General features: G+C 41.1%; 1 protein-coding gene across 3 annotated transcripts in view; it reads right to left on the bottom strand.

Moving 5' to 3' along the window:
• Positions 1 to 17,743, bottom strand: part of Ocrl (OCRL inositol polyphosphate-5-phosphatase) — a 54,445-nt gene extending 36,702 nt beyond the window's left edge. For 2 of the 3 annotated variants that reach the window (XM_029534174.1, XM_029534176.1), the window contains exons 1-4: positions 17,524 to 17,743; positions 17,198 to 17,277; positions 13,855 to 13,934; positions 10,513 to 10,551 (exon numbers count right to left, since the gene is read on the bottom strand). In XM_029534174.1, coding sequence (XP_029390034.1) covers positions 10,513 to 10,551; positions 13,855 to 13,934; positions 17,198 to 17,277; positions 17,524 to 17,562 — 238 coding nt within the window. In that variant the 5' untranslated portion in view covers positions 17,563 to 17,743. The remainder of the gene's footprint in view (positions 1 to 10,512; positions 10,552 to 13,854; positions 13,935 to 17,197; positions 17,278 to 17,523) is intronic. The other variant, XM_029534175.1, reaches the window with a different exon arrangement.
• Positions 17,744 to 19,419: the final 1,676 nt, after the last annotated feature.

The raw sequence follows: 19,419 nt of genomic DNA, 5'->3' as shown, positions 1-19,419 counted from the left end.
ATATGTATAGGTGTTATTGCCTGCATGTATGTCTGTGCACCACATGTGTACCTGGTGCCCTCGGAGGACAGAAGAGTCATTGGGTCCCTCTAGAGATGGAGCTACTTTGAGGAGTCTGGGAATTGAACCCAGGTCCTCTGGAAGAGCAGCTAAACCATCTCTCTAGCTTTTTTTTATTATTATTTTTAAAGGGTACAACACACTCTCTCCTGTTTTCTGATGCCCTAAGATTATCATCTGACTCAGCTATTTAGATTTATTTTATAATCCAGGAAGCCTATGTATTTGTTTATATTCTTATTCTAATTGATTGATTATATACATTGTTTTTCCTGTGTCTCTAAAGCTATAAGCTTAGTCAAGGGGGAAGACACATATACACATTACCCAAAGTTCTCTACAGTCTAGAGTAACCAATGGCTTCAGAGGTGTCTGAGATTGAAGGGCTTTCCATGTATGATTCAAGACTTTTTATATTAGGATGGAGAAAGCTCTGGGTTAGCTGGTCACTCTCCTGGTGACAGTGATGGCAGACTTCAGAGCTAGAAGGCATTTAATGGCTTAAATAGATGGCTGTGGAACAGGACTTTTTTCTTTACACTTATAAATAATAAGAAAGGGGAAAATAGAATTAAAAATTCTAGTTTACATTGATAATCTAGTTCTCAATTTTGGTTATGCTTTTCTTAATTTTTAAATCTCTTTTGTTTCCATCTTTATAGAACATAGTGTTTTTTTTTAAAGATTACTGGTCAGAATGATAAAAAGATGAAAATGGAGAAAAATGAAAGCCAACAAAAAGGACCAGAGATAAGATACTTAATTGGGGGGAGGGAATCCACTGTACAGACACAAATGAAGGCAGGGAGACAAGTGTCAGTTAGGAGCAGCACTAATGATACTCAGGAAGCTTCAGGACCCGGCTCCTCTCTTCCTCTTGTCAGTTAGAATCAAAATAGGTAAGACAAAGCCATCCCCATCTGATACAAATTTGGTACAAGGGCATTTTCTCTCTTTTCTACATTTTTTTAAAGATATACTTTAGTAAATAAAAAAAAAAACACATCTATTTAATGGCCAGAAGATTCCAGAAATTGCTTGCAAATTATCAATGGATGCTCTCTTAACATGTTGCTAAAAAGAAACAACAAATTATTCCATGACCCAGTTTTCTCTTCCCCTTTCTTCCACCCTCTCAACCGTCCCAACTCTCAGCCCTCTGTAGGCAGCAAGCAGTCCTATATCTTTCACTTCACCTGACATTCGTTGTATCCCTTGGTAGTTCTTAACCATGGCTTCATTACATTACTAGAGATTGGCTTCATTACATTACTAGAGATCTCTTTATCTGTGCGTGCAGGCATACACACACACACACACACACACACACACACACAGAGAGAGAGAGAGAGAGAGAGAGAGAGAGAGAGAGAGAGAGAGAGAGAGAGAGAACAGAGGTCATTGTTAGTCTTCAGGATCCATCCATTTTGAGTTTAAAAAAAAATACATAGGCTCTTGCATTGACCTGGGACTTGTAGGGTAGTATAGGGTAGCTGACTAGTGAGCCCCAGGGATCTAGCTGCTTCTGGCACCACCTCTTTTTTTGTCTTTCAAATACGGGTTCTGGGGATCAAATTTGTCCTCATGTTTGGACAAAAAAAGCAGTTTACCAACGGAGCTATCTCCCCAGCCCTAGTGGTGCTTTTTAGGGCATACTGATATGTGTGCCCCACCTCAGGACAATAAAAACAGACTATCTGCACAGGAAGCCCAGAAATGTCTCACTATGTAGCCCAGGCTCATTTCAAACCTTTGATCCTGCCTCACGCTCCTAAAAGATGAAATTATAAGCACCTGCCACTATACCTGACTTCACTGGTAATTTAAGAAAAATACTTGTTAGGGATTCTAACATAACTATATTATAAATCAGAGGCAAATGCAAACTGACTAGTTTCCAAGCAGGTTACTTCTTCCACAGACTGAATTTTAATTCCTGGTCTCAAGTGATTCCCCCTGCCTCAGTTTCTCATGTATTTGAGACTATAGACAAGCACTATCATGCTTGGCTTAAATATAATGCAGTTCAATACCTCCTATAGACTACCCCCTCTCCATCTCTGTCAGGAAACTGCTTTCTTCTGAGGCTCATTCACTGGGCTATACCATCTTCTCTTTCTTCCTCTACAAGACCATCACTCTCTACAAACCCCAGAGTTCAGAATCCAAAGCCTGCTACATAAGACTCTACTTCCACTCAAATGCCTGCCATTAGTCATTCTCGCTTAAAAATTGGCACAGAGAATCCAGTTCCCACCTTCACCTTCTTCACCCAGTGGCCTTCCCACTCCACTTCAGCCTCCATCGCCTCACTCCCTGCTGTGACTCCTTCAAGAATATCCTAGGTTTTTCCATCACAGAAGTACCATCCCCTAACATGCAACATAAATCAAACATTTCACTGTGTCTAGTAGTCCTCCCAATCTACTTGTTCCTTATCTTTTCTGTAATTGTTTTTGACCTTGAGGAAACTTGGCCCCATTAATCCCCTCATTTGCCATTCCTAGGACCCTTCTTGCTTTCACTTCCCCCTTTCTCAAACAGATGTCACCATTGTTGTCTGTTGCTTTACCTCTGGGCTCCCACAGCACCTATTTGGCTAAATTCCAACCCACAGTAGTCCAACTAAATGCCCTCTCCATGCTTCCACCAGAGCAACCAGAGGAAATCAGCACACAAGTACAACATACATATTGTGCTGGTTTTAAGGTATGAGGTGTCAACTTGACATAAACTATAGTCATCCGAGAAGAGGAAACCTCAATTGAGAAAATGCCTCCAAAAGATCAGGCTGCAGGCAAACCTGTAGAGCATTTTCTTAACTAGTGATTATTGTAGGAGGGCTCAGCCCACTGTAGGTGGTGCCACTTGGGCTGGTGGTCCTGGGTTCTATAACCAGACTGAGCAAGCCATGGGGTGCAAGCCGGTAAGCAGCACCCCTCCACGGCATCTCTATCAGCTCCTGCCTTCAGGTTCCTGCTCTGTTGGAGTTCCTGTCCTGACTTCATGATGGACTGCGATATGGACGTGTAAGCCAAATAAACCCTTTCTTCCTCAAGTCATTTTTTGGTTATTGTGTTTCACTGTGGCAATAGTAACCCTAACTAAGACAAGTTGGTATCAGTGTAGTAGGGTATTGTTGTGACAGATCTGACCATGTTTGGGGGAGGACTTTGAAAGGATTTTGGAACTTTGAACTAGGAAAGCCATTGAGTGTTGAGAGCTCAGTGGGCTGTTCTGTGGGAGCTTGGAAGCTAAGAGAGCAGAAGATGGAGGCCTGGCTTATGACGTTTCAGAGGGCAACTTAAAAACTCTAGGGGCCATTTGTTATTTTGAATTACATTTCTCTGGTTCTGATTAGCTGAGGCTGAAGTGTCAGCTATGATTAGAAAGACAACCAAAACTACAAAACTGAGACCGTTACTTTGCTGGGATATTCAATGCTGGTCAACTAGAGCTGAGAAATCATCAGTGATTAAGACAAGCATTATTGAGGTTAAATCTCTTGGGAAGTGTCTTATCAGAGTCAACATATAGAAGCTGTGCTCCAGAGGCAGCCAAGGTTGTACCTTGTGCTGGCAGCTGAACTTGGCAGTGTAAGAGTTACCCAGAAACCGTTTTTGAAGGCATGAAGGGGTCATGGAGAGCAGCTGAAGGCTTGGCACTATGAGAAGCCAGGCAATGCTATTGGTGAAGGTGCAGCCTCAGTGGCAGTTGAAAGAGTAGGACTGAAAGAGTCCTGCAGAGAATCTGAGGCTTGGTACCATGAAGAGAGCCTAGGAGAGGCTATTGGTTGAAATGAAGCCCAGATGCAGCAGAAGACTGTAGAATTTTGGATGTGCAAGTACCTGGGATGACTATTAAGAACATCAACAGTGGTGGAGTGGAGTCTACCCTAGTTGAGAAGACAAGCTGTGTATGCTACAGAGAGCAGAGCTGGAGAAGTGACCCAAGCCCTTTTTAGTGGATCCCAGACACTGGACATTCTGTTTTGGAGATACCAGTATCATGGGATGATCACCAAAAACAGCAGAGTGACCAACCTGAGCTTAGAGTTCTACAGAAGGCAGAGCTGGAGAAGTGGCCCAACTCCTTTGGATGAGCCCAGAAGATCATGTGTGGATCCCAAACTTTGGACATTCTGTTATTTACTCTGTTGTCATCTTGTACCCCAAACTGACTTCAAGTCGTTTCTTCCGTAGCTCCCAAACATCCCTTCCTCAGAACCCCTCTCCAAGTTGAGGCTGGTCCTTGGCACTGTGACACCATGCCTGGCTAGTTTTTCCTACTTTTTGAAATGGCTCCTCCTATATGTAACAACAACAACAACAACCAAAAACCCCAAACAACAACAACAAACAAACAAACCCCAGAATTCTTTGAATTATCCAAAATTGTTTTCTCATTCTATATAGCATTATCTCGAGTGTTCTGAGATGCTGAGAGTGCTCTATAACTGTACAACCAGTATGGATGCATCTGGCTAGTGAGCTCTTGAAGTGTGATTACTGAAATGGAGCCACTGAATTGTGAATTTTCCTTCTAATTCATGTAAGCAGGTAGACAGCACTGTGTGAAACAGCGCTCAACACAATCACAACATCTCTCATGGTTTGGATGTCATTCACGTGCTAGTTAGGCTTGGCGGCCATCTGTTTGGATGCCAATTTGTCATCCACATAGAAGTATCTCAAAGAAATCTCAAACATGGCCCAAACTGCATTCACTGGTACTGTAAATCGAGCCACAAACCCATGGTTAGGGTACTTAAAAGCCCAGGAATAAGTCTACTATTACTCTGCTAAATGGACACAGTTGCAAACTGCCCTCAAAGCTCTCGGATTTATCTAAAAAGTCTGTGAGATGAATCATGGTTAAGAAAGAAACTCACAAGTTGTCAACAAGTAAAGAGAGAGTGTCAGTGGCATGCCTGGCCACAAATGGGCCATCTATATCACACTCCTTTCCCAACGTTCAGGGACCTTCTAAAAGACGGGGTGGAAGAACAGCAATAGAAAGAGGCTTGGGAGGACCGAAACAAAACTCTCTCCTTGGCATGACGGGACCACAGAGTACTCAAGCTTATGGCGACTGTGGCTATGTGCTCAGGACCTGGAAAATCAGCCAGTCAACATTGTAGCATCAAGTGTAAAGGGGTTCATGAGCTCCTATTCCTAACTGAGGAGCTAGGGGCAGCTGGTGGCTTCAAGGGGAGAGCTTTCCCTAAGGGTAGAGCTCCTGATAGGTCAACCATTCTGCATTGGATGACTCTATGCTCGGGAGCAAGTAAAATGATAAAAATGTACTCACAAAAAATAAAATGTATTTTAAGTGACGTCTTGATGGTCCCCTCAAAGGAAAAATCATTCCATCCTCAAGATTTTTATGCAAATGGGCAAAATCCTCTAAGTTCCTGTTGGAAACCTTTATTCATCCTTGACACTTCTCTTCCTCCCATCCCTCACACCCAAGCTGATTCTTTTTGACCTTACTTCCAAAGTTATCTATCAAATCTGCCCCCATTTCTCCATTTCTATCACAACCATACACTCTAGCATATACAACCAAGGCAGCCTAATAACTGCTTCCAGGCAAATGAGGCTATATCAGCATAAAAGTCCTTAACTTCTCATTTTTAAGTCTAAAACTGCAGATTCAACACTGTGGCTTTCAAAACTTCATAGCCTCTCTTGTCTTGGTGATCAAGCCCTATTCCAGGTACCCTTGCCTTTTATTTCCCAGAAACTGTCAGGGTACTTCTAAGTTTGGAGTCTCACAACCCCCTTTATCTGGAGAATTCTTTTTTTTCTCCAGTTGTTGCCTGTCTCTTAGGCCCTCTGTTCCCAATATAAATGTCTCTTCTTTGTAAATGCCTTGCCTGAGTACACTGCCTAATTTACTGACCCCCTCTTGTAAATTCTTGACACCTTTTCTTGTTAGTATTTATTAAATCCACATTCATGTAAGCATCCAATCCTGCTAAAGTCACTTTTGTACATTAAAACACATGAACCACCAAGAGTGTGTTGCTTTCTCTTGCTTTTTAGAGCTTAGCACAGTGCATAGTGACCAGAATGTATTCAGATGTTTATGGACTACATTTATGAATTAGAGGCATCTCTGTGGCTCTAGCAACAAAAAGCACAGAAGGAAAAAGGAAAGCGGAAGCAGGACTCTTATCTCTGCTGTGCTCTGTTGATTCTGTAGGATTTGCCAACAGGTCTGACAAATAGAAGGCACTCAACAAATATTTGTAGAATAATGAATAAACTAGGTAGGGTACTATTTAAAAATTAGCATAACAGAGTTCATCTAAAAGTCATAAAGAGATAAAAGAAAGAAAAAGGGAAAATAAATTCATCTCCATGAAAAACAGGGAGAAAATTTAATAAAATTCAGTACATATGCACAATTTTAAGGAACGGAAAAAAATCTTAGTTTTTGTTGTTGGTTTTGTTCTTTTTCTGTGTGACACAGTCTTGCTATGTGGCTCAGACTGGTCTTGAACTTGCTATATAGCACTGGCCTTGAATTCACAACCATCTTGCTTAAGTCTGCCAGATATTCCAACTACTACTGGCACATGCCATGTCTGGTTTAAATATAATTTATTATTTTTTTTAAGAACCAGAAAATCACCAGGGAAAAGTCTTTAACTGGGAAATGCCAGCTGAAGCATCCTCACTGAAACTCAGAGACACAGAAGAGTTAACACCATCATTTAAAATTGGTCCTCAAATTCCCATTGGTACAGTGAGACATGAAAGACAGTCAACGGCTGTAGTTATGAGAAATAAGGCAGAATTTGAAGATAATTAAAACTATCAATCTGCCAAAATGGAAAAAATAGCAAAAATATTAAAAATAAATTAAGTGAATTAACTGGACAAAATATCCAAGACTCACTAATTGTTTTATGTGATAATAATAAGCAATCCACCAGCAAATCAAATCCACCATAAAATTCTCATCCTAAAATTTTGATGTATAAAAAGAAACTGCAAAGTTTTACAGAGAACTGTAAAATAGGACCCAAATAAAGAGTTATATTATGTTCCTTCAAGATGCCTCAATTTTATAAAGAAACTAGATAAATAACAGTATGACAAAATATCTATGGTGAAATACTGGTTATCAAAAATAATGTTTAAACAACCAGGTATGGTGAAACAAAAACATTAATCCCAGTACTAGGAAGGTATAGAGAGGATCAGGAGTTCAGTGTCATCTCTGGCTACATAGAGAGTTTAAAGCTAGCCTATGATTGATAGAACCTGCCTCAAACAACAACAACAACAACAACAACAAAATTATGTTTAAAATGATTTTAAATGGCATAGGGGAAATGTCACGGTAAAGTGCTAAGTGAAAATCCATGATAAAAAACTATAAATAAAGTAGTAGGGCTATAGCCCAGCTGTGGAACATATGTTTGACAGGTGCTAGGCTTCTTGGTTCAACTCTCAGCCTTACAACCCTCCCCCCAAAAGTATGTAGAAGGATTCCAATTATATGGGAATATAAACAATAGGAAATACACAGAAATGTTGGCTACAGTATAACCTCAAGATTATATGTTAAATTTCAAAGCCTTTGTGTGTTTGCTCATGCATGTGCACGCATGAACATGCATGCAAAAGAGTGCAGGTGTCTGCAGAGCCCAGAAGAGGGTGTTGGTTCCCTGGAGCTGGAGTTCCAGGCAGTTGTGAGCCACCTGAAATGGGTGCTGGGAACTGAACTTGGCTCCTGTGCCAGTGCAATACTTGCTCTTAATTGCTGAGCTATCTCTCCTATTCTACATAATAATTTTAATTTGATACTTCAAAACTTTTTGATTGTCACAATTATACATAATTAAGCTGCATTAACTTTATAACTAGAAAAACGACTTTCAAGATATTTACCGCTAGTATCTAGACAATATATATTTATATTAAAATCAGTCTTGCACATTAATAAAGGGTACTATTTTCTAGGAGTTGAACTCAGATTGTTGTCAATCTTGTGCAACAAGTACTTTTACTCACTGAGATTTCTCCCTGACCCTGTGTTCCTTAAAACCAAAAAACCCCCATGATTTGGAGACGGAGTATTTCATGTAGCACAGGCTAGCTTGGAACTCACTATGTAACTGAAGGATAGACCTGAATTCCTGATGGTCCTGCCCGCACTGCACTGAGGTCACAGAGGTGTGCTACTACATCCAGCTTATGGAGTGCTAGGGATGGAACCAGGTCTTTTTGCACGCTAGGCAATAAATACTCTAGCAACAGAACCGTATCTCCAGCCTGCTGCTGTTTTTCTTCTTTTGTCTAAGTACAAAACAACCCAGATTCTAAGTTATTTTCTCTCTTAGATACCTGTAACAGAAGTTAGTAGCTAGGCTTACATAACAGTTTAGGAGCAGCCATTAAGACTATGATTAAAGAAAGGAATAATAAACCCAAACTGGAAAACCATTTAGTACACATTAAGAGTGCCAAGGGCAGAGACCTTCTCCAAACAAAATTATGTGCAACCTGTAGCTCCAAGCTAAATGGCAAGTTCTGCTCATCCATGGACTCAAACAAGAGATAAGGTAAACCATTTGATTTAGATTTGTATGGTCAGTTACACTTTCCATAGCAACCACACAGTAGCTGCAGTGGCAATCAAGTGCCCATTTTCTCCTCTCCAGAGCACAGTACAATTAGACGATAAACAAAGAACATCTTGCACAGAAAGTCAGTGATTTGCATTAAACTCATAAAAAAAAAAACTCAAAAGGACAGAAACATCGAAAAGAAGAACATGTTCCCTCTGATGAATGGAGGCCTTGAGGGAACAGGGCTTAAGTAGGGCACAAATTATTTCAAAAAAGAAAAGAAAAAAAGAACAAGCCATTTAATGGACTCTGTGCCTTTCAAAATAATGTAAAGAATATATGAAAACATTGTGAATTCACACAAAAACATAAAAACAAGGTGGGAGTAGGCTCTAGAATATAATAGTCAAAAGATGACATTTATTTATTTATTCAGCCACATTGATACGCAGAATCGTGACATTTGCAAGAAAATGGGCGTACCTGTAACTGTCACACTGTTAGCAAAGTATCTCAGCGGCAGAAAGGCAAATGCTGCATGTATTCTTCTCATATGCAGAGCCTACACTTTAATGTGTATACGAGTGCATATGTGTGCATGTGTGGGTAGGGGTACAGGTCATGAGACTGGAAAAGGGACCACGAGAGAAGAAAAGATGGCTTAAGGGAAAGCTGGGGAGAGGGGAAACAGGTAAAAGAACTGTGTGCCATGCAGGCAGAAGGCAGAGCAGTGAGAAGGGGGCAGGTCAGAAGGAAGGAGGTAGGCTGGTGTGGGACCAGATTCAATAAAAAAATATGCTTGAAAAGGCCATGATGAAACCTATTACTTTGTATGCTAACAACAACAACAACAACAACAGAATAGACAACTACTGACAACTTGAGAGACGGAGAATCTGCCTCTGGGGGGAGATGAACCTCTAAAACATTATCCAATAGGAAGTAGTCATCTCTGAAATCAGATACACGCTAAGTGAAACATTCAGTAGGCTGTATCTATATATTTATGCATCCATGCATACACACTAATATATAACAATAATAATGAAAAACAGGCTATCAATTTGAGAGTGGGGTACATGGGAGAAGCTGGGAAGGAGGGACCTTTAGAGGGGCTGAGGTGGCAGGATAGGAAGGAGGAAAAGAATGTAATTATATCTTTATTTTAAATATATATTCATATACATTATGTATACAATTTTTTAAAAACCTAATATGGATGGGTAGGTAGTTTAGTCAGTAAAGCACTTGGCATTTGAGTTTGATCTTCAGAACTTATGTAAAAAAATTGGAAATGACACATACTTGTAATCTGAGCTGAGGAAGCAGAAAAAGGCAGATAGAGTCCTGGTGTTTCCTGGCGAGCCAGCGTAGCCTAGTTAGTGAGCTTCAAGCTGGTGAATCCCTGTCTCAAACCAAAGGTGCACTACACCTAAAAATATTACCTATTGTAGTACACACATGTACATGTATGCATGAACACATGAACTAATAAAGAAAAAATGACCCATAAACCTCAAGCACTTTAAGCATTTCCAAAGCTCTTCCTATTAATTAATCAGTTCCACAGCAATGAAACAATTGCTATAGACAATGTCTGCAGCTTCAAGTAGCTTATATCTCCGCAGCAGCAACGCTTATCACAGTTCAGGTTTGGGGGAGATTCTTAGCCGCCACCTATGTTTTTCTTAGGCTCAGCTGGAATGGTTCTGAGAGATGAGGATAATTTTTAGGGATGCCTTAAGAAAATGACGACTTCAGGATGAGATGGCAAAACAAAAGATGTACCCCCAAAAGTTTCTTCAATGTAAAGTATTAAAGTCAATATTTGTAGAATGAAAACCAATTCCATTCTGAAAGATACTCACTGTTTGAAGCAATATCAATCAAAAGAGTTTCTTCTGCTTCTGAAAGGAGGAAAAGCATTCATTACTACCAAAGCAGTGTTTCAGACCTAAATACCAGCATTACTCAGTCCCCCGAGGCTTAGAACACATTAAAGAATCCTTTGATTGTTTTTGTTTGTCACACCTTTTTAAAAAAGGATTTTAATAGCCCCAGGTTATAAAGAGTATGTGCAATTCAACTTTAAAACAAAAACAAATAAAAAACAGGAAGAGAAAGAAACTGATCAAGGATCCAACTGGAGCTCCTCTAAGAAAAGCATGGAATGGTGACCTTATAGTAGGGAACATAACAATGTGCTCATGCAAGTGAAGGAAAGCTTAGCTCTCGGTGTTCTTTAGATCTTAGAGAAAGCCAGGGAGGGGACTGACAGACTCCAAGCAGACTTATTCTCACTGAATTATCTTTCAACTCAGACATAGTCTCTGAGAGGCTGTCAGTGACCTCAGTATCTGCATTTTTGCCCAAAGAGTGTAGTGTACTTAAAGTTCTTTGCTCTTAGGCTTCAGTGAATGCCCAGCAAGAAGTTTCGGCCACTTGCCATACCACCTTAATTGGAGCACTATTCATGAGAGTCATCAACTGAAGTTATGACAGATAGATGAATAAAAAAGATATAGTATAGAATACAGAGTGGAGTACTATTTAAGGACAAGAAGAATAAAATCCTGTCCTGCTGGCCATATGCATGGAACTGGAGGACATTATACGTGAAATAAATCAGTCACAGAAGGACAAATATTGCATGTCCTCACTTAACATGTGGAAGCTGAAAAAAAAAAAAGATCCCAGAGAAGTATAGCATAGAAACAAGTACCAGAGACTAGTAGAGAGTAAAGGGATCAAGAGAGAGAAGAGGGGGGGAGGGAGCGGGAGAGAGGGAGGAACAGATAGTTAAGTATAGTTAGCTAGGAGGACTATGTTCTAGTGTTTTCTAGCATAGCGGGGTAATTAAGGTATATCACACATTTATAGATCTTAAAAGAACTAGATGAGTTTAATGGTTCCCAATACAAAGAAATATTAGTATCTCAACTGGATCATTACATGTTTTGAATTGGTACACTGTACTTCTTTTTTTTTTTAACACTGTACTTCTTAATAAGTACAAATGTTATGCATCAATAGAAAAAAATAGAAGACAGCACAAAGTAGTTTGCAAGTTTAGAGTTCTCTCTCACCCTCCCTCCCTCCCCCCTCCCCCCCTCTGTTCACATTGGTCTTCCTGGACTTCCTTTTTTTCCCCCCTGAGTATCTGAACTCAACTTATCTTTTCCTCTCTGACTTCCCCAGATTTGGTTGATTCTGAGCTGGAACCAACCAGGATCTCTGTTGCTCAAATGGGAAGTCGCACACTTGTCTTGCTCTCTCACCACACAAGATTCTATTGCAGGTTCTAGTAGTCAGATGCAAAAGAAGCAACGAGTAAGGCACTATGTTGTCTACTAGCAGGATGGAGTCTCACTACTATCCACTGCAGGGTGAAGTAAGTAGGCTATGAACACATAGTCTATACTCACCACTGTTCTGTAGTACCCTTTAGTTCCACAAAACTCTGAGTGATTAGTTTTCTAAATAGATAACGCAAGTCAGGACATGGTAAGGAAGTGAAAACTCAAGGGCATAACATTTCAATTTGTCATGCGGAAACGATGGCATATGTGTTTTCCACTGCAGTCTAGCAACCAGCCATCTCCTTCTTATTAAAAACAATAAAAGCGAGACCCCAGAAGTCGTAGGAAAGGGGAAATACATGCTAGAACACCAAAGCCTTTGGCTCTTCTGTATAAGGCTGCCACTTGCAAAGTAGGTGAGTGCAGTAACTGACTGTGGCACCTGTGCCTTGTTCACTATCTCTCCCTCACACAGGGCAGACTCAATAGCTGACTTGCTTTCCGACCACCTATAGATACTATTCCTCATAGGCATTTCAATGTGCCCCTCCTCTTTCTCCTCTTTCCCCCTTTCTTTTCCTCTTCTTGTTCCTTCTGCTTTTTTTGTTGTTGTTGGAGGCAGGGTCTCACTACACAACTAAATCTAGCCTGGAACCCATGCTTGGCCTGGACTCTGCAATCCTTCTGCTTCAGCTTCTTCCTGGGATAAGAGGTGTGAGTCACTATGGCCAGCAGTTATTTTAGTTCTTAATGCATACTGTGTTTTCTTTTCAGCACGCTGGCATAAAACTCATACACACTGACTCTATTCACTCACAGGGCTAAATCCTGAGCAAATAACAGATATGTGGGAAGGTTTATGTACAGAGATGCTCATCCCATTACTATTTATACCAGTGAACAGCGATCCAAATGTCAACCAGAGGGAATAATTAGATTATGAGCCATTCATAAAATGGAACAGTGTATAGCCACTGGCAGCACAGAAAACACTCATAACACAGTAGCAAGTGGGCGGGAGAGAAATGTTATATAGGATGAATCCTGCTTAAAAGAGGTATCATGTGCACAGAGAAGAAAATAGATGGTGGGTGCCTCTTAAGCATGAGAATGTAGGTGACTCCTTTTCTTTGTGCACTGCTGCTCTTTCCAACCCTTTTTCAGCATGTATGTTACTGTTGTGAAAAAATAAAGTTCAAAGTAGAAAGCACTTGTGCCAGTGTTCTTCACTGGCTGAGGAAGGCTTCTGACTTCTAGAAGCACTGGGTCTTTGGGAGACATAACACATTTCTTCTCTAGTCATCGGCTTCCTTTCTAGGACAAAGGGAGGTTGCAGAGGCAATGCCTCCCACCTAGCTCTTCCAGTGTTTGAATTTCAGTGTACCAAATGAAACAGGATTGCTCTATTGCCCTCAAATGTAAGGACAGAAAGCCAAGTGTTTCTTTCCCAGAGCTCTGATTCACAAATGTCAAGGCTTACGACCCAACAGAGCTGATTCTGAGCCATTACAATCTGATACTTCATGTTGCCAAGGTGTCTTAAATCCAGTACTTTGGGAAAAAAAGTGCCAAATGTGTGTAAACCCTTCATAACACATATAATGTTGGTTAAGCCCAAGACAGTACTTTAAATCCACTTATATGTCAATCAGCATAGAAGATTACTTACACAAATCTCCAGCTCTACTCAGGGAAACAGGTGATATATACATATGTATTTTAAAATATAATTCTTCGGCACTTTTAAACACAACACTTTTCAATAGCAGGTTAGAAGTGTTAACTTTTCTGTGAAGAATAATATATTTCACTTTACATGCAGTGACAAATGTGAATATGTGTGACATTATACACTGCATTAATGGCTAAGGAGAAGCCTTATAAAACTAGCTAAGTCATTAAAGCAAGTACCTTGAACACATCTGAAGTGGCTATTTATAGGAATTATATCTTGAACATGTTGTTCCTTTCCATGCAACTGGATTATTAACCTAGAACACAGAAGAATGTATTAATAAATAGCTACCAAAAATGCCTAATCTCTAGCAACAAAACACTGCTGTCTTGCTACACAAATATAATATGTGTTTATCAGACTTGCTGCATCGAGTCCACCCGATCTTAGCATCATGATTGCTAGATGTTGCTCAAGGGCTAAAAGGTGATTAATACCTGAACACCCAAACTGCCTCACACACATAAAGAATGTATAATAGTCTATGTCCTAAACACAGTCTTAAAAGCATGCACTGCAAGTTACATACCTTCACTGTATGAACACCAGACTGAAGAACTTACAGCCGAAGGGAACTTGTTGGCTGGGACTGTGGCTACCTTTCTGTCACAGTATTTCTAGTGCTTAGTGGAGAACCTAGCATATCTCAGACATTCCTGTGCATTGAATCAATGAATTAGACAACTCATTCATTAGCTTTCCATGTTCAGTTTCATGCCTTTGACTAAAGAAGGGTGCTGCTACTTTCACACATGCAGGTGAGTTAGTAAAGGAGTAAGAGTCACTCCTGGGCCAGTCAGTCAAAAGAACACTAGCAGCTGAAGAGGTAGCACAATTCCTGCATGGGCTGTCTTGATACCCTTTGCGCATGTCCTCTGCTTTCTCATTTTACGCTGGTATTTTTATGGAGACACGAATGAACTCAGCTCCCAAGTATGAAATGCAAGACTCTAAAATTGCCTTCTATTCATTCCTTAAACATTAATGTTTGAGATAGGCTTTCAGTATTGTAGTTCAGGCTGGCCTATAACTCACTATATAGCTTAGGCTGATCTCAAACACATCATCTTCCTGCCCAGACTCCAAACTGCATGGATTACAGATGCATACTACCATGCTGGGATTAATTTTTTTTTTACTTCCTAGTGGAGAAGAATCAAGGCATATCCTAATTGGTAAACAGACATTCTGAACATCAACTGGCTTCTCCGTATCAGGGACTTGTCAGGTGAGTGCTTTTGTTTTCTTTTGTTTTTAATTTTATTTATTTATTTATTTTAACAAGAATACATCTTTTCTTCCTGAGACCCAGTTCAAATATAGTGAAGCCTTCTCCACATATTCCCAAGAAGTACCAATAGTCTTATCCCCTTAGCCTGGCCCTCCAATAGAACACTTAAACAGCAGTTACATTTATTATATGGGAGCTCTGTGAGAACAAAGACCCTCTTCAGTTTTGTCTACAGTTTAACAGCTACTCGATGATTACTAGTTGAATAAGTGAACACATTTAATTACACCATAAACAGAGGTGGATTTTGAAATGAAAGTCCTTGGAGAAATAATTAAGTACTTTTAAGCATTTGATTGTTTCCCAAAAAAGCCCCCTCCCCCCTTTTCAACTTGGTCTTTCAAGGAAAAGCTCCTTGATATTCAGAACCACAGAGCCAAACATGGTGATGTCTTCAAGTTCTAAGACAAACAGGTCAAGTGAAAAAGTTCTGGGGACCTAGGTCAGAGATGACATTAAGAGAAAAAAAATCTTTAGAGCTTATAAGTGGTATTATATATTAGGTGTTTCCAGTTCAAAAGAATGCTCTCTTCTGGGCATGGTAGTGCACACCTTTAATCCCAGTGCTCTGGAGGCAGGGGCAGACAGATGTCTGACTTTGAGGCCAGCCTGGTTACAATGTCAGTTCCTGGACAGCTATGGCTACCCCAAAACACTGTCTCAAAAACAAAAAGTAGAAAATTTTTGCTGTGGAATTCTTAACTATGCTTCATGGATTTGGATCTCAGCTATGCAGCTTTGTAACTCTGAGAAAGCAAGCGACTTCACATCTATGTCTGTACCTGTAAAGGGGCATGATAAGTGCCATCTTGTTAATTGTGGTTATACTTTTATTAGTTATATGGACTCAAAACACAGGGATTTAATTTCTCTGTGGGGAAATAGGCAAGAGCCCTCCCCTTGCCAAGTTTAAAAGTTCTAGTTCAAGAACTTAGACAGAATGAGTTACTTTTCCCAGGACCGGCTGCTGGCTCTCTTAGTAGAGTTCTAAACCCACGGAACCAGGGCACAAATGTCTGTGTAGCTGTCCCAGTCAATTCTTAAAACTTTGGGTTTTTACAGAACAGGAAACCAAGATACGCAGAATTTACTGGGTTGTGCAGGTTACACTTCTACACACCATCTCTACCTTTCCCATATGGAACTGCACTTATTAATTCACTATTCTATTGAATATACTCTTACTAAACTAGTCTTCCTGGATTTTATCAAGTCTATGGAAAATAACATGAATTTCTTACATCAACTGGACTAACCAAGCAGGATCTAGCGAAGAGCCACTTCATGAACCTAGTTGACAATCATGCAGAACCCAATGTTAAGAGATGGTAGGAATTAAGTGATCAATAACTGTTAAACTGGGGGAAAAATCTATTCCCAGAAACTAGTTTACCAAAGGAAGTAGCTTATACACATATACAGCGATAGGGCACTGTGATGTGAAGCAGTCACTGTGGAAACTTTTAAGAGGAAGCATTCATTAGTGGCAAGGGGACAAGGTTAGCAGTTGTGGTGATAGCTTATCAAAATAATCTTCTGCTCAATCAGTCATCTGTATTTACTGAGCTGCCATCATCCCAGGAAGAGTTAGAAGTGACATGCACTGATAAAATGTCAAATGCCATTTTGTTTCTACACATTTCATTAACTTTGCTTTCCAAACAGTCCAGTTCGACAGTGACTGCCCTGCGCCAACACATTAGTGAATTAAAGCATATGCCTTCAAGCAAACGGAAAAAAAAAAGAGGATCTGGGGACAGGAAGAACCAGTCGAATGGGAAAAAGACATGTCTGTAATATTAGCAACATAGCATTTCCATTGCACTCTTACTTGTAAGTCACTTTTGCCTGGGTGGTCCCCCAGTTTTATCTCCAATAGCCATAAGACAGTTTATGGTTTTATTCAACTCAAGAGGAAACCAAGGCTCAGAAAGCTTGATTAACTCGGTTACACAACACATGTCAGTTACAGACAGGGTGAAGGAACTAAGAATCCAGGCTTCCTGCTTTCCTGTCCATTGAGTCCATCCACTGAGCCACAGGGCCTGAGTTATGTAGTAGCTTAGAAGTTGGGGGTGGGAGGCCCTGGCTCAGGCAGCTCACTCTTCACACCGAGCTGTGAACCTGTTGCCCGCTTGGCCAAGGTGGGTGGCTCCCTGCGGTTTCGGGCTCAAGGAGGTTTATAGAAGAAGGCTCTCTCCTCCGTGGGAAGTCAGGAGGTTACTTACTCATATTGCTCGTTCCTCCGGGCTAGGGTCAGGACGCAGGGCTCCCGGAGGGGACCCTTCATCTCCAAACCCGACACCATATGCAGGCACTGGTTAAGGATCTCTATTTTTTCTCCCCCCCCTTTTTTTTTTTTGCAAACGCAGCCAAATTGGGGTGACGCGGGGCCAGACTCATATCGTCTGCTCTACTCAGCTCCCCCAGTTTCCCCTCCCGAGCAGGTCCCCTTTCCCTACTCCGCTCGCCCTAGGACATGCTGCACCCCAACCCGCGCCCCACGCCCGTACGGCCTCCCTTCCCCTTCCCCCCTTTTCTCTCAGACGGATACTGCCAGGGGCTGAGCTCCGATTGGGAGCCGCGGCTCCATCAGGGCGGCCTCCAGGCTCTGCGGGGCTGCGGACTGCCAGCGGATTCCACGACACCGCCTCCTGCGGCCTGCCACCGGCCTGCTTCGCCTAGGCGGAGAGGAAGGGCTCCAGCGCCGCCGGGCGCGGGGAGCCTGGGAGCCCGGGAGCCCGGGAGCCAGCCAGGGAGCTGAGGAGCAGGGAGGAGAGAGTCTGACCCGAGAGAGAGCGGCGCCTCCCGCCCCCGCCCGCCTGCCAGGCCGCCGCAGATTTCGCCCCCTGCGGCCAACCTGGGGAACTGCAGCCAGACACCCGAAGGACTTGGGGACTCCATAGCAGGTCCTGCTTCAAATAGCTATCTGCAACATCCTAGAAGGGATCTGAGGACTTTGAAGATGCTCAGAGAAAAGAAACTGCTACACCAGTTGAACTGGACCTATAAGACCCACAGCATACTATTCCCCTACCCTCAAACCCTTAAGGTTTTGAAGGTTATGAAGCCTTCAATTGGTCATCGTTTAAGGTGTTTTCTCTTACCATTTCTTTCTTCTATCCCCTAAATTGGAAAATGACTTATAGCTCAGCCTTCTGTCCTTCCTTCCCCCATTTTTCATCCTCTCCAGGTGACTTCCAAGTGTGCAAAGTTCAAGCACACAGGGCTAGTCTAGGCCTCTTAGTATAGCCCATTGTGAAAAATGCTACTCATTGACATAACTAACTCACCATTTCACTCAGCCACCAGCCCCGAAATTTAAAGCTACAAGATTTCTTCCTCTCATTTGATTTTTTTTTTATCCAAATAGACCTTGTTTATATTTTCTTTGGAGTGACGTTTCCAATTCCTTATCTTCTCTCCTTTTTTCCCCTGGCCATCACTCTACTATGATATCCCAACTGGGTTACTGAATTTCTCTCCAAAGAAATCCTGTTAGTTGCACCTCCTTTAACCTACCTTTCTTTCTTTCTTTCTTTCTTTCTTTCTTTCTTTCTTTCTTTCTTTCTTTCTTTCTTTCTTTCTTTTTAAGTACAATGTAGCTGTTTTCAGACACATTTTCTTCTTTCTCCTGCCCCACTCGTCCGGCCCTCTTGCTGCTGTCTTCAGACACCCCAGAAGAAGGCGTCAGATCTCATTACGGATGGTTGTGAGCCACCATGTGGTTGCTGGGATTTGAAGTCAGGAACTTCAGAAGAGCAGTCAGTACTCTTAACTGCTGAGCCATCTCTCCAGACCCTTCTTTAACTTTTCTTCTCTGTTGAAAGCCACCAAAAGTGCTACTATTTCAGTTATTTGAATACAGACCAGTGGAATGGAAAATACAACTCTCAAATACACCCATAGGCTTATAGAAGATTAATACTCAGTATATATGTCATTTCCTATCAGTGAGGGAAGAATCTATTCTTCACCAAATAACACTGGGGATATTGATTTTTCCACATGTAAAATTATAAAATTTGATTTTCATTTCACTCCATGAAAAGGGAAATTAATTTCAGGATATCTTATAGTTAGTAGACAGCCTGAGCATACCAGACAAGCTGTGTGTGCTATGGAGAGGTAAGATTAACCAAGTACTTTAGAGCCCAGAAGATCACAAATGAGTCCCAGATATTTGACATTAAGCTTTTTATACTGTTGGATTTATTTTGTTTTGCTTTCACCTGATTGTAACCATGTTCTGGTTCTTCTCTCTGGAATAAGAAGGTATGTAACTTATTTTGGATTTTTATAAGAACCTGTAGTTCGATTTTGGATTTTTAAAGAGAACTTAGACTTTAAAATTATGGATTTTTAAAAACATTGAAACTTTTAAAAGTTGTATTGATATTAAGGTGATATCTCAGGAAAAATAAATAAAAAAAGGAAGGTGTAAAAGGGT

Source organism: Mus pahari, chromosome X, assembly GCF_900095145.1.
Source record: "Mus pahari chromosome X, PAHARI_EIJ_v1.1, whole genome shotgun sequence".
Taxonomy (NCBI): Eukaryota; Metazoa; Chordata; class Mammalia; order Rodentia; family Muridae; genus Mus; species Mus pahari.
Note: the sequence above shows the minus strand (reverse complement) of the source record. Positions and strands in the feature narration are given on the sequence as shown.